Here is a 17,445-nt window from a genome sequence, read left to right on the forward strand (position 1 = left end):
GCACAGACGGATGTCGGCAGACGAGACCCAGGATCCACAAGGCGAAACCGAGGAAGGACCTAGCGGAGGAACCACACAAGAGGAGGAGACCGTGACTCACCGAGACCCCGAGGGTGAGACACCACACTACACCGAGGACACGGACCTGAGACAGAGGAGGTTGCTGAGGAAAGGGAAGTCTGCTATTGTGGTAGGAGACTCGATCTTGAGAGAGGTAGATAGTCACGTAGCTGGAGGAAGGGAGGACCGGCTAGTGACTTGTCTCCCAGGGGCCAAGACACGAGACGTCTCTGATAGGATCGAGAGGATCCTGGATGGAGCAGAGACAGAGGAGACAGCGGTGATAATCCACGTCGGAACGAATGATGTGAGCCGGAGGAACTTCAGCATGGCCACGCTGACTGACCAGTTCAGGGTCCTGGGACGAAAACTGAAGCGGAATACCCGGAGGGTAGCATTCTCAGAGATCCTACCTGTACCGAGAGCAGATGCAAAGAGGCAGGCAGACCTCCAGGCTGTGAATGCATGGTTGAGGAGATGGTGCCAGGAGGAGGGCTTCCACTTTGTGAGGAACTGGACGTCCTTCTGGGGAAAGAGTAAGCTCTACCGGCGGGATGGCCTGCACCTGAGCACAGAGGGAACTAGACTACTGGCTGCCAATGTGAGGAAGGAGATCGAGAGGGCTTTAAACTGAGGAGAGGGGGAAAGCCGACAGCTGATCTGATGTTGACGCTTCGGACAACAGTATCCAGAACAGATACTGAACGGGCTGACTGCAAGGAAGAAGTAGAGGGACCGGTGGATCTCATGATCAGACAGCGAGGGAAACAACAGGTAAAGGGAGCTTGCTGGGAGGAGGAGGAGACTGAGGGGCATGGAGACACAGGGGGACTGGATGGCAAGAAAGCGAAAGCTGAGGGCATTATAGGGGCTAAACAAGGCGAGGGGGATCGAACAGAGGCCGGGGCCCAGGAGGGGGCAAGAAAACCCAGAGGAAAAGCGGGGAAGTGGAGTGGCGGAAATGTGGGGAAGCTGAAAGCTACAAGGGTAAAGGCGGAGGGCAAAGCAGAAGTACAGGGAACAGGAGAGGCGGCCGAGGTGAATGCAGAGGTGAATGCAGAGGTGGAGGAAAAACGACGAGACCTGCGGTGCTTCTACACAAATGCAAGAAGCCTCAGGGCCAAGATGGGTGAACTAGAGGTCGTGGCCAAGGGGGAAGACCTGGATATAATTGGAATTACAGAAACATGGTGGACTGAGGAGAATCAATGGGATGTGGCGCTGACGGGGTACAAGCTCTACAGGAGGGACAGGACCCACAAGAAGGGGGGAGGCATAGCACTATATATAAAGAACTCTATCGACTCAGTCGGGATGGATATGGCAAAGAAGGCAGAGGGGCTGGAATCGCTATGGGTCAAATTGCCGGGAAACAAGGGTGCAGACATAAAACTAGGGATGTACTATCGCCCACCTAGTACGCCAGAAGGAGTCGGACACGACTTGGAAGCTGAACTGAGACAGGAGTGCAGGACTGGAAATGTAACAGTGATGGGGGACTTTAACTACCCGGGGATAGACTGGAGTACGGGTCACTCCAACTGCACTAGGGAAACAGGATTTGTAGAAGCTGTGAGGGACTGCTTCATGGAGCAACTGGTCAGGGAACCGACGCGAGGGAGTGCTACTCTTGACCTCATCCTGAACGGATTAGGGGGGCCTGCAAGCGGGGTAGAAGTGGGAGGACCACTAGGCAACAGTGACCACAATGCGATCAGATTCACATTAGAAAGGGGGACACCCATAGTAAGGAGGACCGCAACAACTGCGCTCAACTTCAAGAAAGGGAACTATGTTGCTATGAGGAAAATGGTGGGGAAGAAGCTCAGAAATATCTTTAAGATGGAGACTGTGGAAAGCGCCTGGACCCTATTCAGGGACACCCTGCAAGAAGCACAAAAAATGTACGTCCCCAATTTCAGGAAAGGCTGCAAGAACAAGCGGTCAAAGGACCCGATTTGGATCTCAGCAGAAGTAAAGAGGGCAATAAATGACAAAAAAGTATCCTTCCGGAGATGGAAAAAGGACCCAACGGAGGAAAACCACCAGGCGCACAGGAAATGCCAAAAAGAATGCCACCGAGAGGTTAGAAAAGCAAAAGGGAAATACGAAGAGGGGCTGGCCAGGGAGGCAAAAAACTTCAAGGCATTCTTCAGTTACATAAAGGGGAAACGACCAGCGAGAGAGGAGGTGGGGCCGTTGGACGATGGGGATAGGAAGGGAGTGATTAAGGAGGATAAAGAGGTAGCTGAGAGGTTGAACACGTTCTTCTCGTCGGTTTTCACGAGAGAGGACACATCTAATATACCGGACTCAGAGGAGCTCATGAGTGGGGAACAGGCTGAAAAATTGGAACACATAGAGGTAAGTAAGGAGGATGTCCTCAAACAGATAGACAGGTTAAAATGCGGCAAATCACCGGGTCCGGACGGGATCCACCCAAGGGTTCTGAAGGAACTAAGACAGGAAATAGCGGGCACAATCCAGCATGTTTGTAACCTATCCTTGAAAACTGGAGAGGTACCAAAGGACTGGAAATTGGCAAATGTCACACCTATCTTCAAGAAGGGATCGAGGGGTGACCCTGGGAACTACAGGCCGGTGAGCCTGACTTCAATTGTAGGGAAGATGGTGGAAGCTATGATCAAGGATGGCATTTGCGAGCACATTGAAAGAAATGGTCTACTGAGAACAAGCCAGCACGGATTCTGTAAGGGAAGGTCGTGCTTAACGAACCTTCTGTACTTCTTTGAGGGAATAAGCAGTCGGGTGGACAATGGGGAACCCATCGACATCATTTACCTCGATTTTCAAAAGGCTTTCGACAAGGTGCCACATGAAAGACTGCTTAGGAAGCTGTGGAACCACGGGGTGGGAGGAGATGTGCACAGATGGATCGAGCACTGGTTGTCGGGTAGACTGCAGAGGGTTGGAGTAAAGGGCCAATATTCTGACTGGCGGGGAGTCACAAGCGGTGTGCCACAGGGATCGGTGCTGGGGCCGTTACTCTTCAACATATTTATCAATGACCTGGAAAAAGAGGCAAAGTGCGAGGTCATAAAATTTGCAGATGATACCAAACTGTGCGACAGAGTTAGGTCCAGGGAGGAGTGTGAGGACCTGCAAAGGGACCTGGAGAAGCTGGAGGACTGGGCAGACAAATGGCAAATGCGCTTCAATGTGGAAAAATGCAAGGTCATGCATATAGGGAAAAAGAACCCGTTGTTCAACTACAAAATGGGGGGGGGCATTGTTGGGAGACAGCAGACTTGAGAGAGACTTGGGTGTGCTGGTGGATGCATCACTGAAGCCATCTGCACAGTGCGCAGCAGCCTCGAAAAAAGCCAACAGGATGCTGGGCATCATAAAGAGGGGCATCACAACCAGGACGCGGGAAGTCATCATGCCATTGTATCGAGCGATGGTGCGTCCGCATCTGGAATACTGCGTGCAGTATTGGTCGCCATACCTCAAGAAGGACATGGCGGTGCTTGAGAGAGTCCAAAGGAGAGCGACGAAACTGGTAAGAGGGCTGGAACACTGCCCATACGCCGAGAGGTTGGATAAGCTGGGGCTCTTCTCCCTGGAAAAAAGGAGGCTCAGGGGAGATATGATAGAGACCTTCAAGATCATGAGGGGCATAGAGAGGGTGGATAGGGACAGATTCTTCAGACTGAAGGGGACAACAGGTACGAGGGGGCACTCGGAGAAACTGAAGGGAGATAGGTTCAAAACAAATGCAAGGAAGTTTTTTTTCACCCAGAGGGTCGTGGACACTTGGAATGCGCTGCCGGAGGAGGTGGTCGGGCAGAGTACGGTACAGGGATTCAAACAGGGATTGGACGGATTCCTGAGGGATAAAGGGATCGTGGGATACTGAGAGAAGTATCCAGGAAATAAGTATAGAAACCCGACCAGGTCGTGCATGTGCAAAACCGGAGGGTTAGGACTTCGATGGGAAGATAGGACTTCAATGGGAAACCAGGGTGGCAAGGGGGCCCCTTCTGATGATTCAGACAGGTGACCTGTTTGGGCCGCCGCGGGAGCGGACTGCTGGGCATGATGGACCTATGGTCTGACCCGGCGGAGGCACTGCTTATGTTCTTATGTTCTTAATAAATCTCACTAGATCATAAATGTGCTGTAAAAGTATGCTTAACTTGTAAGCTTGTTTCTCTGGGGGTCTCGACGTGGCCCCGTTTCGTGGTCTGCTTCAGGAGACCCAAAAGACAATCTTTAAAGTCCTGTAGACTGTAATACGCTGAAATGAGCTGTAAAACGGTTCAAATGAAAAAATCCTTGACAGGATCAATGAGATGATCTGAAATACAAAAATTAATATCAGAACATAGCACAGACAGTTCTCTAAATCAGCTGCACTATGAATAAGTCAAGACTTACTGGCTAAGAGGGAGAAAGGAAGCAAAAACTGTAAATTCAAAAGCATACCGATTGCAGGAGGAGTTCAAAGATTCCAAGCAACAAAGAACGCTGCCGATCCCGCCAAATTTAACCCGATGCGGGAGGGGGGAGGGGAACCTCCGTGCAACGACGCGATGATGTCATCATGTCGGCACACGAAGGAAAAACTGATTGAATGAGAGAGCCACTGTCTAAAAGGAATCTTTAAAAGTGCATGAGATTAAAGAAAGGCAACCCATTCTAGTTCATTATTCAACCCATGGGGAGATAGTGTGTTCAACTCATAAATCCATTTCTGCTCTCTTCTCCAGAGCAACTTAGCCATATCACCTCCTCTCGTGGTTGATACAGTGTCAATAACTGAAAATTTAAGGTCCGACAGGTCATGTTGAAATTGAAGCCAATGTGAGACCAATGGGGCTTCTTGTATGTTGGTTCTAATCCTGCTGATATGTTCACTGATCCTAATCTTGACACTGCGGACTGTACACCCTATGTAAAGTAAGCCACAAGGGCATTGTATGATATATACTACTTGTTTGGAAGTACAGTCTGTATTTAGGGGAATATGTCTTCTCTTGATGTTAACATGCATCTGGTGCAGAGGCACACTGTACTGACACATTTTACAGTGTCCCACACGGACTGTGACTCCCCATGGTATGAATAACTTCTTGAGATCTGTTGATGAATTGTGAATGAACCAATCTTTGCTTGAGATTTTGATTCTTAGAAAAAGCAAAGCGGGGCAACTCTTGAAACTCTTGATGGTATTGCATGATATGCCAGTGACGTTTGATGATGTACTTGATTTGAAACGCGAGATGTGAATAAGGTAACATACAAACCAAAGGTTGTTCTTCAGACTTCGGGCGAGACTCAAGTAACAAAGAGCGATTGGCATATAGACCTCTCTTGTAAGCTTTATGAATGACTGAAACAGGATATCCTTTCTCCCGAAATCGCTCTTTCATAACTACTGCTTTAGAGATGTATTCATTCACAGAGGTACAAAGTCTGCGGAGCCTCAAAAATTGCCCAACTGGGATATTGTTCCTCAAATGTCTTGGATGAAAACTGTCATACTGTAAAAGGTGTCAGTACAGTGTGCCTCTGCACCAGATGCATGTTAACATCAAGAGAAGACATATTCCCCTAAATACAGACTGTACTTCCAAACAAGTAGTATATATCATACAATGCCCTTGTGGCTTACTTTACATAGGGTGTACAGTCCGCAGTGTCAAGATTAGGATCAGTGAACATATCAGCAGGATTAGAACCAACATACAAGAAGCCCCATTGGTCTCACATTGGCTTCAATTTCAACATGACCTGTCGGACCTTAAATTTTCAGTTATTGACACTGTATCAACCACGAGAGGAGGTGATATGGCTAAGTTGCTCTGGAGAAGAGAGCAGAAATGGATTTATGAGTTGAACACACTATCTCCCATGGGTTGAATAATGAACTAGAATGGGTTGCCTTTCTTTAATCTCATGCACTTTTAAAGATTCCTTTTAGACAGTGGCTCTCTCATTCAATCAGTTTTTCCTTCGTGTGCCGACATGATGACATCATCGCGTCGTTGCACGGAGGTTCCCCTCCCCCCTCCCGCATCGGGTTAAATTTGGCGGGATCGGCAGCGTTCTTTGTTGCTTGGAATCTTTGAACTCCTCCTGCAATCGGTATGCTTTTGAATTTACAGTTTTTGCTTCCTTTCTCCCTCTTAGCCAGTAAGCGCAGCTGATTTAGAGAACTGTCTGTGCTATGTTCTGATATTAATTTTTGTATTTCAGATCATCTCATTGATCCTGTCAAGGATTTTTTCATTTGAACCGCTTTACAGCTCATTTCAGCGTATTACAGTCTACAGGACTTTAAAGATTGTCTTTTGGGTCTCCTGAAGCAGACCATGAAACGGGGCCACGTCGAGACCCCAGAGAAACAAGTTTACAAGTTAAGCATACTTTTACAGCACATTTATGATCTAGTGAGATTTATTAATTTTTGAATACAGTATTGAAAAGAATAACAAAAATTTTTAGGATTTTTTCCTAGTTCTCAGAAAGTGACTTTGAACTTCGTATGCAGTGATTGGACGGTAGATTCTTTCCCTAAGAGAGGGTTTTCACCCCCTCTTCAGAGTCTCACTTCTCTGAGCATACCTTATAAAGCACTTGTCACTCTCTGAGCACTTGTTTAGATTTTATCACATATATTTTGGACTGACTTTTTGTTACAACATTTTCCCTGTGTAGCGTGAACAGAGTATGAAGATAGCATCAGCAAAGGCAAGAGTAGCAGAAGTCAGCACAGGAACCTGAATAGCTTGTTCTCTTACATATATTACATTACATTAGGGATTTCTATTCCGCCTGTGCCTTGCGGTTCTAGGCGGATTACATTATAGAAGATATCTGGACAGTTCCAGTTGAATTACATTTCAGGTTAGGAGTATATTACAGTAACAGTAAAGAGTTATGATACTTCAAGTTCACAGAAGATAATACTTGTCACAGAAGTTATTACATATGACAGAAGATATTGCATTTTGCAGAGGTAATACATGGCAACTCGATCGTTTAAATCAGGTGTAAAGTAGAAGAGTTACATTACATTTTAGGTCACAGACAAAGAGATAGTATAGATGGGTGTTTCCGAAGTCGTTGGTTGGGAACTCGTTGGGTGGTGGTTAGAGTGATGGGAGATATTTTTTGAACAGTAGTGTTTTTATTTCTTTGCGGAACTCTTTTATGTCTGTTGTTTTGGTCAGTAATTTTGAGATGTCAGAATCTATTTTAGCTGCCTGTGTCCCCAGGAGGTTGTCGTAGAGTTTTCTGCATGGGTTACTAGACTAACAGGAGAGGGAAGGGCCTGTGAATATTCCCTGATTCACAGGCCCATGCTAACTGTCACTATTGAACATAGGTCACAATGGAGGTCCAGATAATGGGGGAGCAGCCCTGTTTCTGTGACATCATTCACTTATGATGCAACCCAATTTGGAGTCCCAACCCATAGTTTAGAAACCAGCTTGTCTATGAGACAGCCTGTAGAAGAAGGAGGAATTAGGAAAGACCTAATCCTAAAGACTTAAATCAAGAATACACTAGGCCAGCTGTCTTATGAGTGACTTTTACTCTGTTGAGTGAGGGAGAGCCAAAGAGCTACATCCCAGCTGTACCACTCAATACCCAAATCTGAAGTATAGAGATCTTGATCTCCAGGTCATTCTCAACCATCTAGACCAGTGGGCTCAAACTCAAACCCTTCGCAGGGCCACATTTTGAATTTGTAGGTACTTGGAGGGCCGCAGAAAAAATAGTTAATGGCTTATTAATGAAACTAGTTTTCTAGCCCGTTCCATTAACGGGTGATAGAATAGATGTGTAGACTTAGGCATTTCTTTCTTTCTATATGTCTGTCTTTCTTTCTCCCTGGTCCCCTGTCTATCTGTCTCTTTCTTTCTTTCTGTCTCTCTCCATGCCCGCTGTCTGTCTTTCTTGCTTTCTGCCTCTCTCCCCTGTCCAGCAGCACCCCTTCACTACTCCCCCTGTCCAGCAGCAGCCCTTCTCCCTTCCTTTTACCTCCACCCCATCCAGCGTACCCCTTTCCTGCTCCCCCTGTCCAGCAGCACCCCTTCTCTTCTCCCCCTGTCCAGCAGTAGACCTTCTCCCTTCCTTTTACCTTCCCCCTGTCCAGCAGCACTCCTTCTCTGCTCCCCCCCTGTCCAGCAGTAGCCCTTCTCCTTTACTTTTACCTCTCTGATAAATCTCCCGTGCTTTCTGAAGCAGCTCTGCCAGGACCCACCGCAGGCTCCTTCTAGCGATAGGGAAACAGCCACACGCAAACCGCCGCAGGCTCCTTATTCAGCTGGCTCCTTTTTCAGCTGGGGAAACTACTGCACACATAGCAAACTGCCACCACCGCTGGAGAAACTAACACACGCGTCGCAAATCGCCATAGGCTCCTTCTACTGGGCATGCGGCGGCATGGCAATATGGATCACGGCACGTGGAGATTAAAGTGCACATGCGTGCTAAGAACATAAGAATTGCCCCTGTCGGGTCAGACCGGAGGTCCATTGTGCCCGGCAGTCCGCTCACGCGTCGGCCCCTCAGGTCCAGGACCTGATAGTGCTCATACCCTAAAACTGTCATACGCTTTTCGCTTATGTCCTATAGAGTAACCTTCTATCTATACCCTGTAATCCCCTTCACTTCCAGGAAGTCATCCAGTCCCATTTTGAAACCCAGTATTGTACTCTGTCCTATTACCTCATTTGGAAGCGTGTTCCAGGTGTCCACCACCCTCTGAGTGAAGAAAAACTTCCTTGCATTCGTTTTGAATCTGTCCCCTCTCAGTTTTTCTGAATGACCTCTTGTTTTTGTTGTCCCCGCTAGTCTGAAGAATCTGCCCCTCTCCACCTTCTCTATGCCTTTCATGATTTTATACGTCTGTATCATGTCTCCTCTCAGTCTCCGCTTTTCCAGGGTAAAGAGCCCCAGTTTGTCTAACCTTTCGGAATATGAAAGGTTCTCCATTCCTTTTATCATCCTAGTTGCTCTCCTCTGGACCCTCTCAAGTATCGTCATGTCTTTCTTAAGGTACGGTGACCAGTATTGGACACAGTATTCCAGATATGGTCGCACCATTGCTCGATACAATGGCAGGATATCTTCCTTCGTTCTGGTAGTGATACCTTTTTTGATAATGCCCAGCATTCTGTTTGTTTCTTTGTATCCACCAATACCCCCAGGTCTTTTTCTAGGGTGCCTTTCCCCAGCACCCTTCCTCCCATCGTATAGCTGTACATGGGGTTCCCTTTCCCCATGTGCAAGATCTTACATTTCTCCACATTGAAGCTCTATTATAGTGGATGACAGTTTTGCATGAGGTAAAATTCTTTATAGTTTATAAATCTTTCCTTTAACTGTCAAAGGAAAGATTTATAAACTATAAAGAGTTTTACCTCATGCAAAATTATCATTTCTTTAATAACACATAGAAAAGTAGATTTTGAGAAAAAAGCAGAAAAATTGAATGTTAAGTTAATGCCAAAGATGGATGCAAGGCAGAAAGTGAAGACAGAGAGAAAAACAGTCAATGGACAAGAAACCCTGGAAACAGTTAAAAGCACAGCAAAATAAAGTCACCAGAAACAAAGATTTAGGGAAAATGATTTTATTTTCAATATAGTGATTGAAATATGTCAGTTCTGAGAAAGGAAAGATGTTAAACTTTAACTGTGAGGTCTGCAGAAAAAATAGTTAATTTCTTTAAGAAGTCATGATTTTCAGATAAGTGGTCTACTGTTAAACAACTTTTGTAGACCATAACATTTTCCACTCCAGTAGAAGCAAGTATCCTTGCTCCATCCAATGTGTTATGATTAAAATTCAAGCACCTTTCCAGCGACATTGTACCGCTGCTGTGGCGCCTTGCTGAAGAGCTTATGAGCACATTTAAATATTTAAAAGCCTTTAAATGTTATATGAAGATACTATTTGAGAAACTTGCCCAGTATTGATGAGAGGATTTTTTTTGCGTTTTGTTCTATTTTGAAAGTATTGCACCCTCAAGTGGACTGTAATTTAAAATCCCTGGTCTGTTTGGATCAAACTTGCATCCATCTTTGGCATTAACTTAACATTCAATTTTTCTGCTTTTTTCTCAAAATCTACTTTTCCATGTCTTCCCTTCCCTTCCTATCTCTCTCTCTCCTTCCCTCCCTATTTCCATGGTCTGACATCTCTCTCTTTCCCCCCCTCCCTGTGTAACATTTCTCTTTCCCTTCTTCCATTCTGCCCCCTGCAGTCCATCTCCCTTCCCTTCCTCCTTTCTGGCCCCCCTCCCAGTCCAATATTTCTCCCTCCTTTCCACCAGTCCAATATTTTTTTCTCTTCTTCCTGCATGCTTCTCCTCTGATCCTCCTTCCCTCAACCAAACAACATCTCTCTCTCTCTCTCTCTCTCCTTGAGTCCAACTTTTTACTCTCTGCCCTCTCCCCATTCCCCAGTATAACATTTCTCCTTCCCTCCTTTCTGTCCTCCCCATCCATCTTGCCCTCTTCATGAGTCCAACACTTTTTGCCTCCTGCACGCTTTCTCTCTCTGTTCTTGCCTTTTCCCTCAGGGGCATCCTTCCTTCCCACCCACAACCCAACATGCTCTCTCCCCATGCATCATCTCACCCTCCTCTCCAGTGTGTAGCACCTTTCCTTTCCATCCCTTCCTGCCAGGTCCAGCAGCACCTCTTCTCCCTTCCATTTATCTCTCCCCGCCCAGCAGTACTCCTTCTCCCTTCCCTGCTCCCCTTGTCCAGCAGTACCCCTTCTCCCTTCCTTCCTCCCCTTCCCAGCAATACCTCTATTTTTCAGCCCGTGGTCTTTACGTGATCTCGCACACTGGGCAGGAAGAGAGGCTCTGGCGCCGACATCAGCTGACTTGAAACTTCCTGCTGCCGGCGCATATGCCGGGACTTCTGCTTTCGCATATCTGCCGGAACTCCTGCCTTTGTCTTGTCTCCGCATCCCCAGACCAGCAGCGGCAGGCTAGAGAAAGGAGATAATGAGTCCCGGCAGATATGCGACAGCAGGAGTCCTGGCATACGGGACGGCAGCAGGAAGTTTCTAGTCAGCTGATGTCGGAGCCTCTCTTCCTGCCCAGTGTGTGAGATCGTATACAGATCACGGGCCGCAATATAGGATCTGGGAGGCCGAATGCAGCCAATGGGCTGCGAGTTTGAGACTACTGATTATGGCAGTATAAAAGAAATAAAGTTACATTATGTTATGTTTAACTTTTGCTAGAAGGAATTATTATTGTATGCTTTGAGAAAAGCAATTTTAGTATATTTGAATCTCTAGGAGAGGAGAGCAGACCTCTTTAGAGGTGGTACCATGTTTTTTCATTACCTAAGTGACTTGGAGAGTCTGAATATTCTCCTAAAAATCCAGATCAGGAGCCACTGAATGTGTCCTGTATTTAGTGAAAGTATTCTGCAGATACCCATGTTTCTCTGGGTTCTCAGCCTACTGCTCTACAGTAAGATACAGCTTGAAATCTATCAGAAAGAAAAAATTCTTACCAGCAGGATGGACTCTGTATTTTCTAGGTCTTTCATTGCCATGTGCAGATCCATGCAACTAACATGGGGAAATTCATCCACTCCACTTGCAATCATGAAACATTTAAAGCCAGGCACTCCAGCATTTAGCATGGGCACCAGCTCAGCCTAGAATTGTAGAAGGGCAAGAATGCTTGATTAATAACTAGGTATTCAATACTAGCACCATTTAGATTATTTTATATACGATAAAGGAATAAAAAAGTCTTTGAAATCATGGTCTTGAGAGTTTACAGGTGAAAACTGCACCATTTGCCAACCTTCTTTGAAAATACAATTCAGCAAATTCATTCAAAGATTTTTGCATTAATTCTTCTTGCACCAAGGATAAGCCATGATATACGGAATGGCCCAAGTTCTATAAATGGTAAAATAGGGTATAAAGGGTAAAATAGGCATGGTTAACGCCGGAAGTTCCCGTAGGCGTCGGTAAGCATCTCCGTAGTCATCTATCTGTGACATAGCTGTGATTCTATAAATGGCGCCATCACATGATTGACATGTGATCGGTGTTTTTTCTGGGCAGCTGTCAATCACGGCGCGGTTTAGAGAATCTGGGCCAATGTGCCTTGAAAAAGGAAACAATATAGATGGAGTAATCTATCTGCTAACCACTCCTTTGGTAGTAAATTTGTTGTATCAATTTAAACCAGCATCCAAAATGGAGATATTAACATTTTGAACATGCATCCTAGATACAGGCTGTGTGAATTTACTGAAAATGGCTAAACAGGGCTTAAACAATGGGGTTTCCTCGGACTAGGATGCTTCTTAAGCAGGCACTCATTCAACTCTTACTGAAGATATAATTGGATCCTAGTCAGTGGCATGTGGTAGTATTTGTAGCAGGGGATTCAGTAGATGAGCTAAACCAGAGGTGACCAACTTCAGCCTTCACCAGAGGAAGGCTACTAAATGGTGTGTGGTCTTTGTGATAAGCCATATAGGGACAGACTTAAAGATCTCAATCTGTATACTCTAGAGCAGGGGTGCCCAATGCGTCGATCGCAATCGACCAGTAGCTCAGGAAGGCAACATGAGTCGATCGCGGAGCCCATCCCGGGCTCCGTGATAGACTCGTGTTGCCATCCTGATCTAAGGGCCGATCAGCCTTCCTCTCCAGTGTTCTCCCTAGGGCCTTTTAGCTGGGCGGTCCGCCCAGCTGTCATCTGCCGCTGCTGAACATTTAAAAAAAAACCCAAAAAACCGGCTTGGAGATTTCAGCCCGTAGCGAACTTATGCTCCGGGCTCTAACATGTGCGTACCGGCTTCTCTTCTCTTCCCTCCGAAACCGGAAGTTATGTCCGGGGGGGGGGAGGGAGAAGGGAAGCCGGCACGCACATGTTGAGAGCCCTGAAGCAAGCGTTCGCTACGGGCTAATGCGGGAGACAGGTTAGTGAAGCATTTGTTCTTCTTCCTGCCGGGTCCTGCCTACTTTCTGTTTCAGCGAAGGCAGGACCCGGCAGCATTTCCCCCAGTAGGTTGATCACGATCTTGGACTGATCAGCCTTCCTCTTCCCGACGGCAGAATCGACGTCGGGGAGAGGAATGCTGGTTGGCCGAAGCAGGGAGAGCTTGGGGCCTGTTATTGGTGGCGTTTGGGTCCTGGTCCCCGATGGCAATGGCAGTGGCAGTGGCTTGGGGAGGGCAGGGAGAAAGAAAGAAAAAGGGCAGGCAGGGAGACAGAAGGAAAGAAGAGAAACAGAAAAAAAAGAAAGGGAGGCAGAGAGAAAGAAAGGGCAGGGAAGAGGAAGGAAAAGTTGGGGGAAGGAATGAGGTCTGGAGGAGAGGAAGCATACAGGCTAAAAGAAGGGAAGAAAGATTGTATGCACAGTCAGAAGAAGAAAGTGCAACCAGAGACTCATGAAATCACCAGACAAGGTAGGAAAAATGATTTTATTTTAAATTTAGTGATCAAAATGTGTCTGAATTTATATCTGCTATCTATATTTTACACTAAGATCCCCTTTTACTAAACCGCAATAGAGGTTTTTAGCGCAGGGAGCCTATGAGTGTCGAGAGCAGCGCTGGGCATTCAGCGCAGCTCCCTGCGCTAAAAACTGCTATCGTGGTTTAGTAAAAAGGGAAGGGGTATATTTGTCTATTTTTGTATGGTTGTTACTGAGGTGATAGTGTATAGAGTCATCTGCTTTGACCTCTTTGAAAAACCCTGGAATAGGAATGATAATTAACATTTTCTATGCGTACAGTGTGCTTTGTGTTTTTTTTTAATTTTATTGTTGGTAGATCATTTTGACTTGGCCATTTAAAAAGTAGCTCGCAAGCCCAAAAAGTGTGGGCACCCCTGCTCTAGAGGAAAGGTGAGAGAGGGGAGATATGATAGATACGTTTAAATACCTACATAATATAAATGTGCAATGAGTCAAGTCTATTTCACTTGAAAGGAAACTCTGCAATGACAGGGCATAGGATGAAGCTAAGAGGTGATAGGTTCCAGAGAAATCTGAGGAAATACTTTTTTACGGAAAGGGTGGTATATGCGTGGAACAGTCTCCCAGAAGAGGTGGTGGAAACATAGACTGTGTCTGAATTCAAGAGGGCCTGGGATAGGCATGTGGGATCTCAGAGAAAGAGTTAATGGTTACTGCGGTTGGGCAGACTAGATGGGCCATTTGGCCTTTCTCTGCCATAATGTTTCTATGTTTCAATGCATGAGATCTATTTGCATACAATGGAGGCAGTGTATGCAAATACTCTCATGAATATTCATTGGAGAAATCCTGAAAACCTGACTAGACAGATGCTTGTGAGGCCTGAAGTTGGACACTCCTGTGCTATTAGTGCACTATGTATCCTTAACCAAGGTTAACGTGCTTTCTGTTTGTGCTGAACAATATCACGTCTTGGTCTCTTTCTGAAAGCCACCTATAACATTTGCTACTTCTCCTTTTGATTTATGTATTGATGTAAAGAAACAAAGCTCTGTATCACTACCATATTAACTCTGAAGGATAGATTTGAGAAATGTGGTAGTGATACAGAACTTGTCCAGCAATGTCCAAGCCTAAAAAGAAGGATATCCTAAGTTAGACCTATTTAAGTCATATCCAGGGTATAAAAAGGTACTCTGCTTGAACAGCTGACCACTAGAGGGATTAAGTCATTTCAGTGTTCCCGCTAAGCTGCGCTGGCGTGCGCTGGCGCACAAAATATTACATCGCAGCGCACAAGTTTCTCGTCACAGCGCACGGCGTACGGCAGATGGCAGGGCGGCGAGAGGAGAATCGGGCGAGTTGGCTCATAACTTGCTGGCGCCCGATATTTTTAGCTCACAGCGAAAAAAGTTTGCTCACAACACCCGCCCGCTTAGAGGGAGCACTGGTCATGATACCTCCTTGATCCCCAGCAGTGGCGTACCAAGGGGGGGGCGGTGCGCCCCGGGTGCCAGCCCTAAGGGGGTGCTCCCAGCCTTGCCGTTCAGTCCCCCCCACCCCCGAAGGACCGCTCGCCCCACTGACCTTCCTGCACCACCTGTGAAGCAGCCCGCAGCAGGATCGCGAAGTCAGCGTCAGCGATCCCTGCGCTGCTTAGGCGCTGCTTCCTGCGCCGCGATCCCGCCCATCCTCTGACGTCAGAGGAGGGGCGGGACCGTGGCGCAGGAAGCAGCGCAGGGATCGCTGACGCTGACTTCGCGATCCTGCTGCGGCTGCTTCATAGGTGGTGCGGGGAGGCCAGGGGGGCGAGCGGTCCTTCGGGGTGGGTCGGGGCATCAGGCCTTCAGGGTGGGGCGGGCAGGCAGGCAGGCTTTCAAGGGGGAGGGGGTGACAGGCAGGCAGGCAGGCCTTCAAGGGGGGACAGGCCTGGGGGGGGGTGCAGACCTTCAAGGGGTGCAGGCCTTCAAGGGGGGGCAGGCAGGCCTTCAGGGGGGGTGCAGGCTTCGGGGGGGGGTGTAGACCTTTGGGAGGGTGCAGACCTTCAAGGGGGTGCAGGCCTTCAAGGGGGGGGACAGGCCTTCAAGGGGGGGAAAGGCAGGCAGGCCTTCAAGGGGGGGACAGGCCTTCGGGGGGGTGCAGACCTTCAAGGGAGTGCAGACCTTCAAGGGGTGCAGGCCTTCAAGGGGGGGGGGGTGCAGGCCTTCAAGGAGGAGACAGGCCTTCAAGGGGGGAAAGGCAGGCAGGCAGGCCTTCAAGGGGGGACAGGCCTACAAGGGGGGGACAGGCCTACAAGGGGGTGGGACAAGCCTTCAAGGGGGGGACAGGCCTTCGGGGGGTGCAGACCTTCAAGGGAGTGCAGGCCTTCGGGGGGGTGCAGGCTTTCAAGGGGGTGAAGGCCTTCAAGGGGGGACAGGCCTTCAAGGGGGGAAAGGCAGGCAGGCAGGCCTTCAAGGGGGGACAGGCCTACAAGGGGGGGAGAAGCTACAAGGGGGTGGGACAGGCCTTCAAGTGGGGGACAGGCCTTCGGGGGGGTGCAGGCCTTCGGGGGGTGCAGATCATCAAGGGGGGGACAGGCAGGCAGGCCTTCAAGGGGGGGACAGGCCTACAAGGGGATGGACAGGCCTTCAAGGGGGGTGCAGGCCTTCAAGGGGGGACAGGCAGACCTTTAAGGGGGGACAGGCCTTTGGGGGGGACCATGATTTAGAAGTACACGGAGGGAAGGGGGTGTTCAAAGAGACGTGCATATGCCAAACTTTGGGGGGGGGGAAGAAATAATGGGTCTGAAAATAGAGGAGAGGGAGAGAGATGATGGACCATGGGATTTAGGGAGGGAAGGAACAGAAAGGGAGAGAAATTGGACACAAGGGATGGTGTGGAGGAGGGATAGAGATACTGGATAGGAGGGTAATTAGGAAAAGAAAGGGAGAGATGGTGGACTCTGGGGTGGTGGGGAAGAAGGGAGAGATGCCGGATGAAAGGGTATTTAAGAAAAGGTGGATCTGTGGAGGGAGATGAAAAAAAGGAAAGATACCAGACTTCCTGGGAAGGGAAGGGAAATGGAAAGGGAGGACAGAGTTGGCAGATGGATGGTTAGCATGCAGAAAGAAGGAGACCCTGGCAAGCAAGTTATCAGAAGAAAACCAGAGCCTTGGACCAACAAGATTTGAAATATAACCAGACAACAAAAGGTAGAAAAATTAATTTTATTTTCTGTTTTGTGATTATAATATGTCAGATTTGAAATGTGTATCCTGCCAGAGCTGGTGTTGGACTGCAAACGTGAGCTAGGATTTAACAGAGAGAGGAAAAGTCCTTTTTGTTTCTTTATTTTATTTACACCACAGCGCCAGTGTGGTTAGGAGAAGCCAAAGGGGGTGAAAAAGCTATAAAACCCACCAGGAGTTTTGAAAAAAATCACCCAACTGGGCAGGAAAATCGAATTGAAAAAACAATTCAATAGGGCCTAGGCTGAATCGAATCAAAAATTTTTTTCCTGAATCTGGCAGCATCAGTTTGCGCTACTGTCTTAGACTTTAGGACCTGGGATTGGGGAGAGATGGCATCCTCAGTACTTTATAATGCAAGTGAAACAAGGATTTGGTCAGACTTTTGAAGGGTCTGCAGAAAAAAAATATTGTATAGGCCGGGGACATGAGACAGCAGGAAATGGGAACTTTTCTTCCTTCTATTTTTGTGAATGGAAAGGCTGAGGATGTCAGAGAGTTCAGTTAAAATATGTGCTTTATAAGAAAATATAATAATGTGTTTTATAAAGTTTATAGCATAGCTGGCCTACCCAGTGAGGTGTTCCTAGTGGTGGTGGTGGCAGCGTGTCAATGTGTTGAGAAGAAGAGGTGGTCTGGGAAATTCTGCTGAGCAAACTCCGGGCCCATTTCCACCCCCCAGTTAGTCCACTCCACTCAACTGGTTCACACA

General features: G+C 47.5%; 1 protein-coding gene and 1 long non-coding RNA gene across 3 annotated transcripts in view; one reads left to right on the forward strand and one right to left on the reverse strand.

Annotated features, from left to right (window-relative positions):
* The window catches only part of LOC117366350, a 175,211-nt gene that overhangs the window by 90,903 nt on the left and 66,863 nt on the right, over window positions 1–17,445 (forward strand). The window lies entirely within an intron of this gene.
* LOC117366348 (allantoinase, mitochondrial-like) overlaps window positions 1–17,445 on the reverse strand; it is a 174,323-nt gene that overhangs the window by 81,609 nt on the left and 75,269 nt on the right. For both annotated transcript variants that reach the window (XM_033957618.1, XM_033957620.1), the window contains one exon: window positions 11,576–11,722. In XM_033957618.1, the coding sequence (XP_033813509.1) occupies window positions 11,576–11,722 (147 nt within the window). The remainder of the gene's footprint in view (window positions 1–11,575; window positions 11,723–17,445) is intronic.

This window comes from Geotrypetes seraphini, chromosome 9 (genome assembly GCF_902459505.1).
Source record: "Geotrypetes seraphini chromosome 9, aGeoSer1.1, whole genome shotgun sequence".
Taxonomy (NCBI): domain Eukaryota; kingdom Metazoa; phylum Chordata; class Amphibia; order Gymnophiona; family Dermophiidae; genus Geotrypetes; species Geotrypetes seraphini.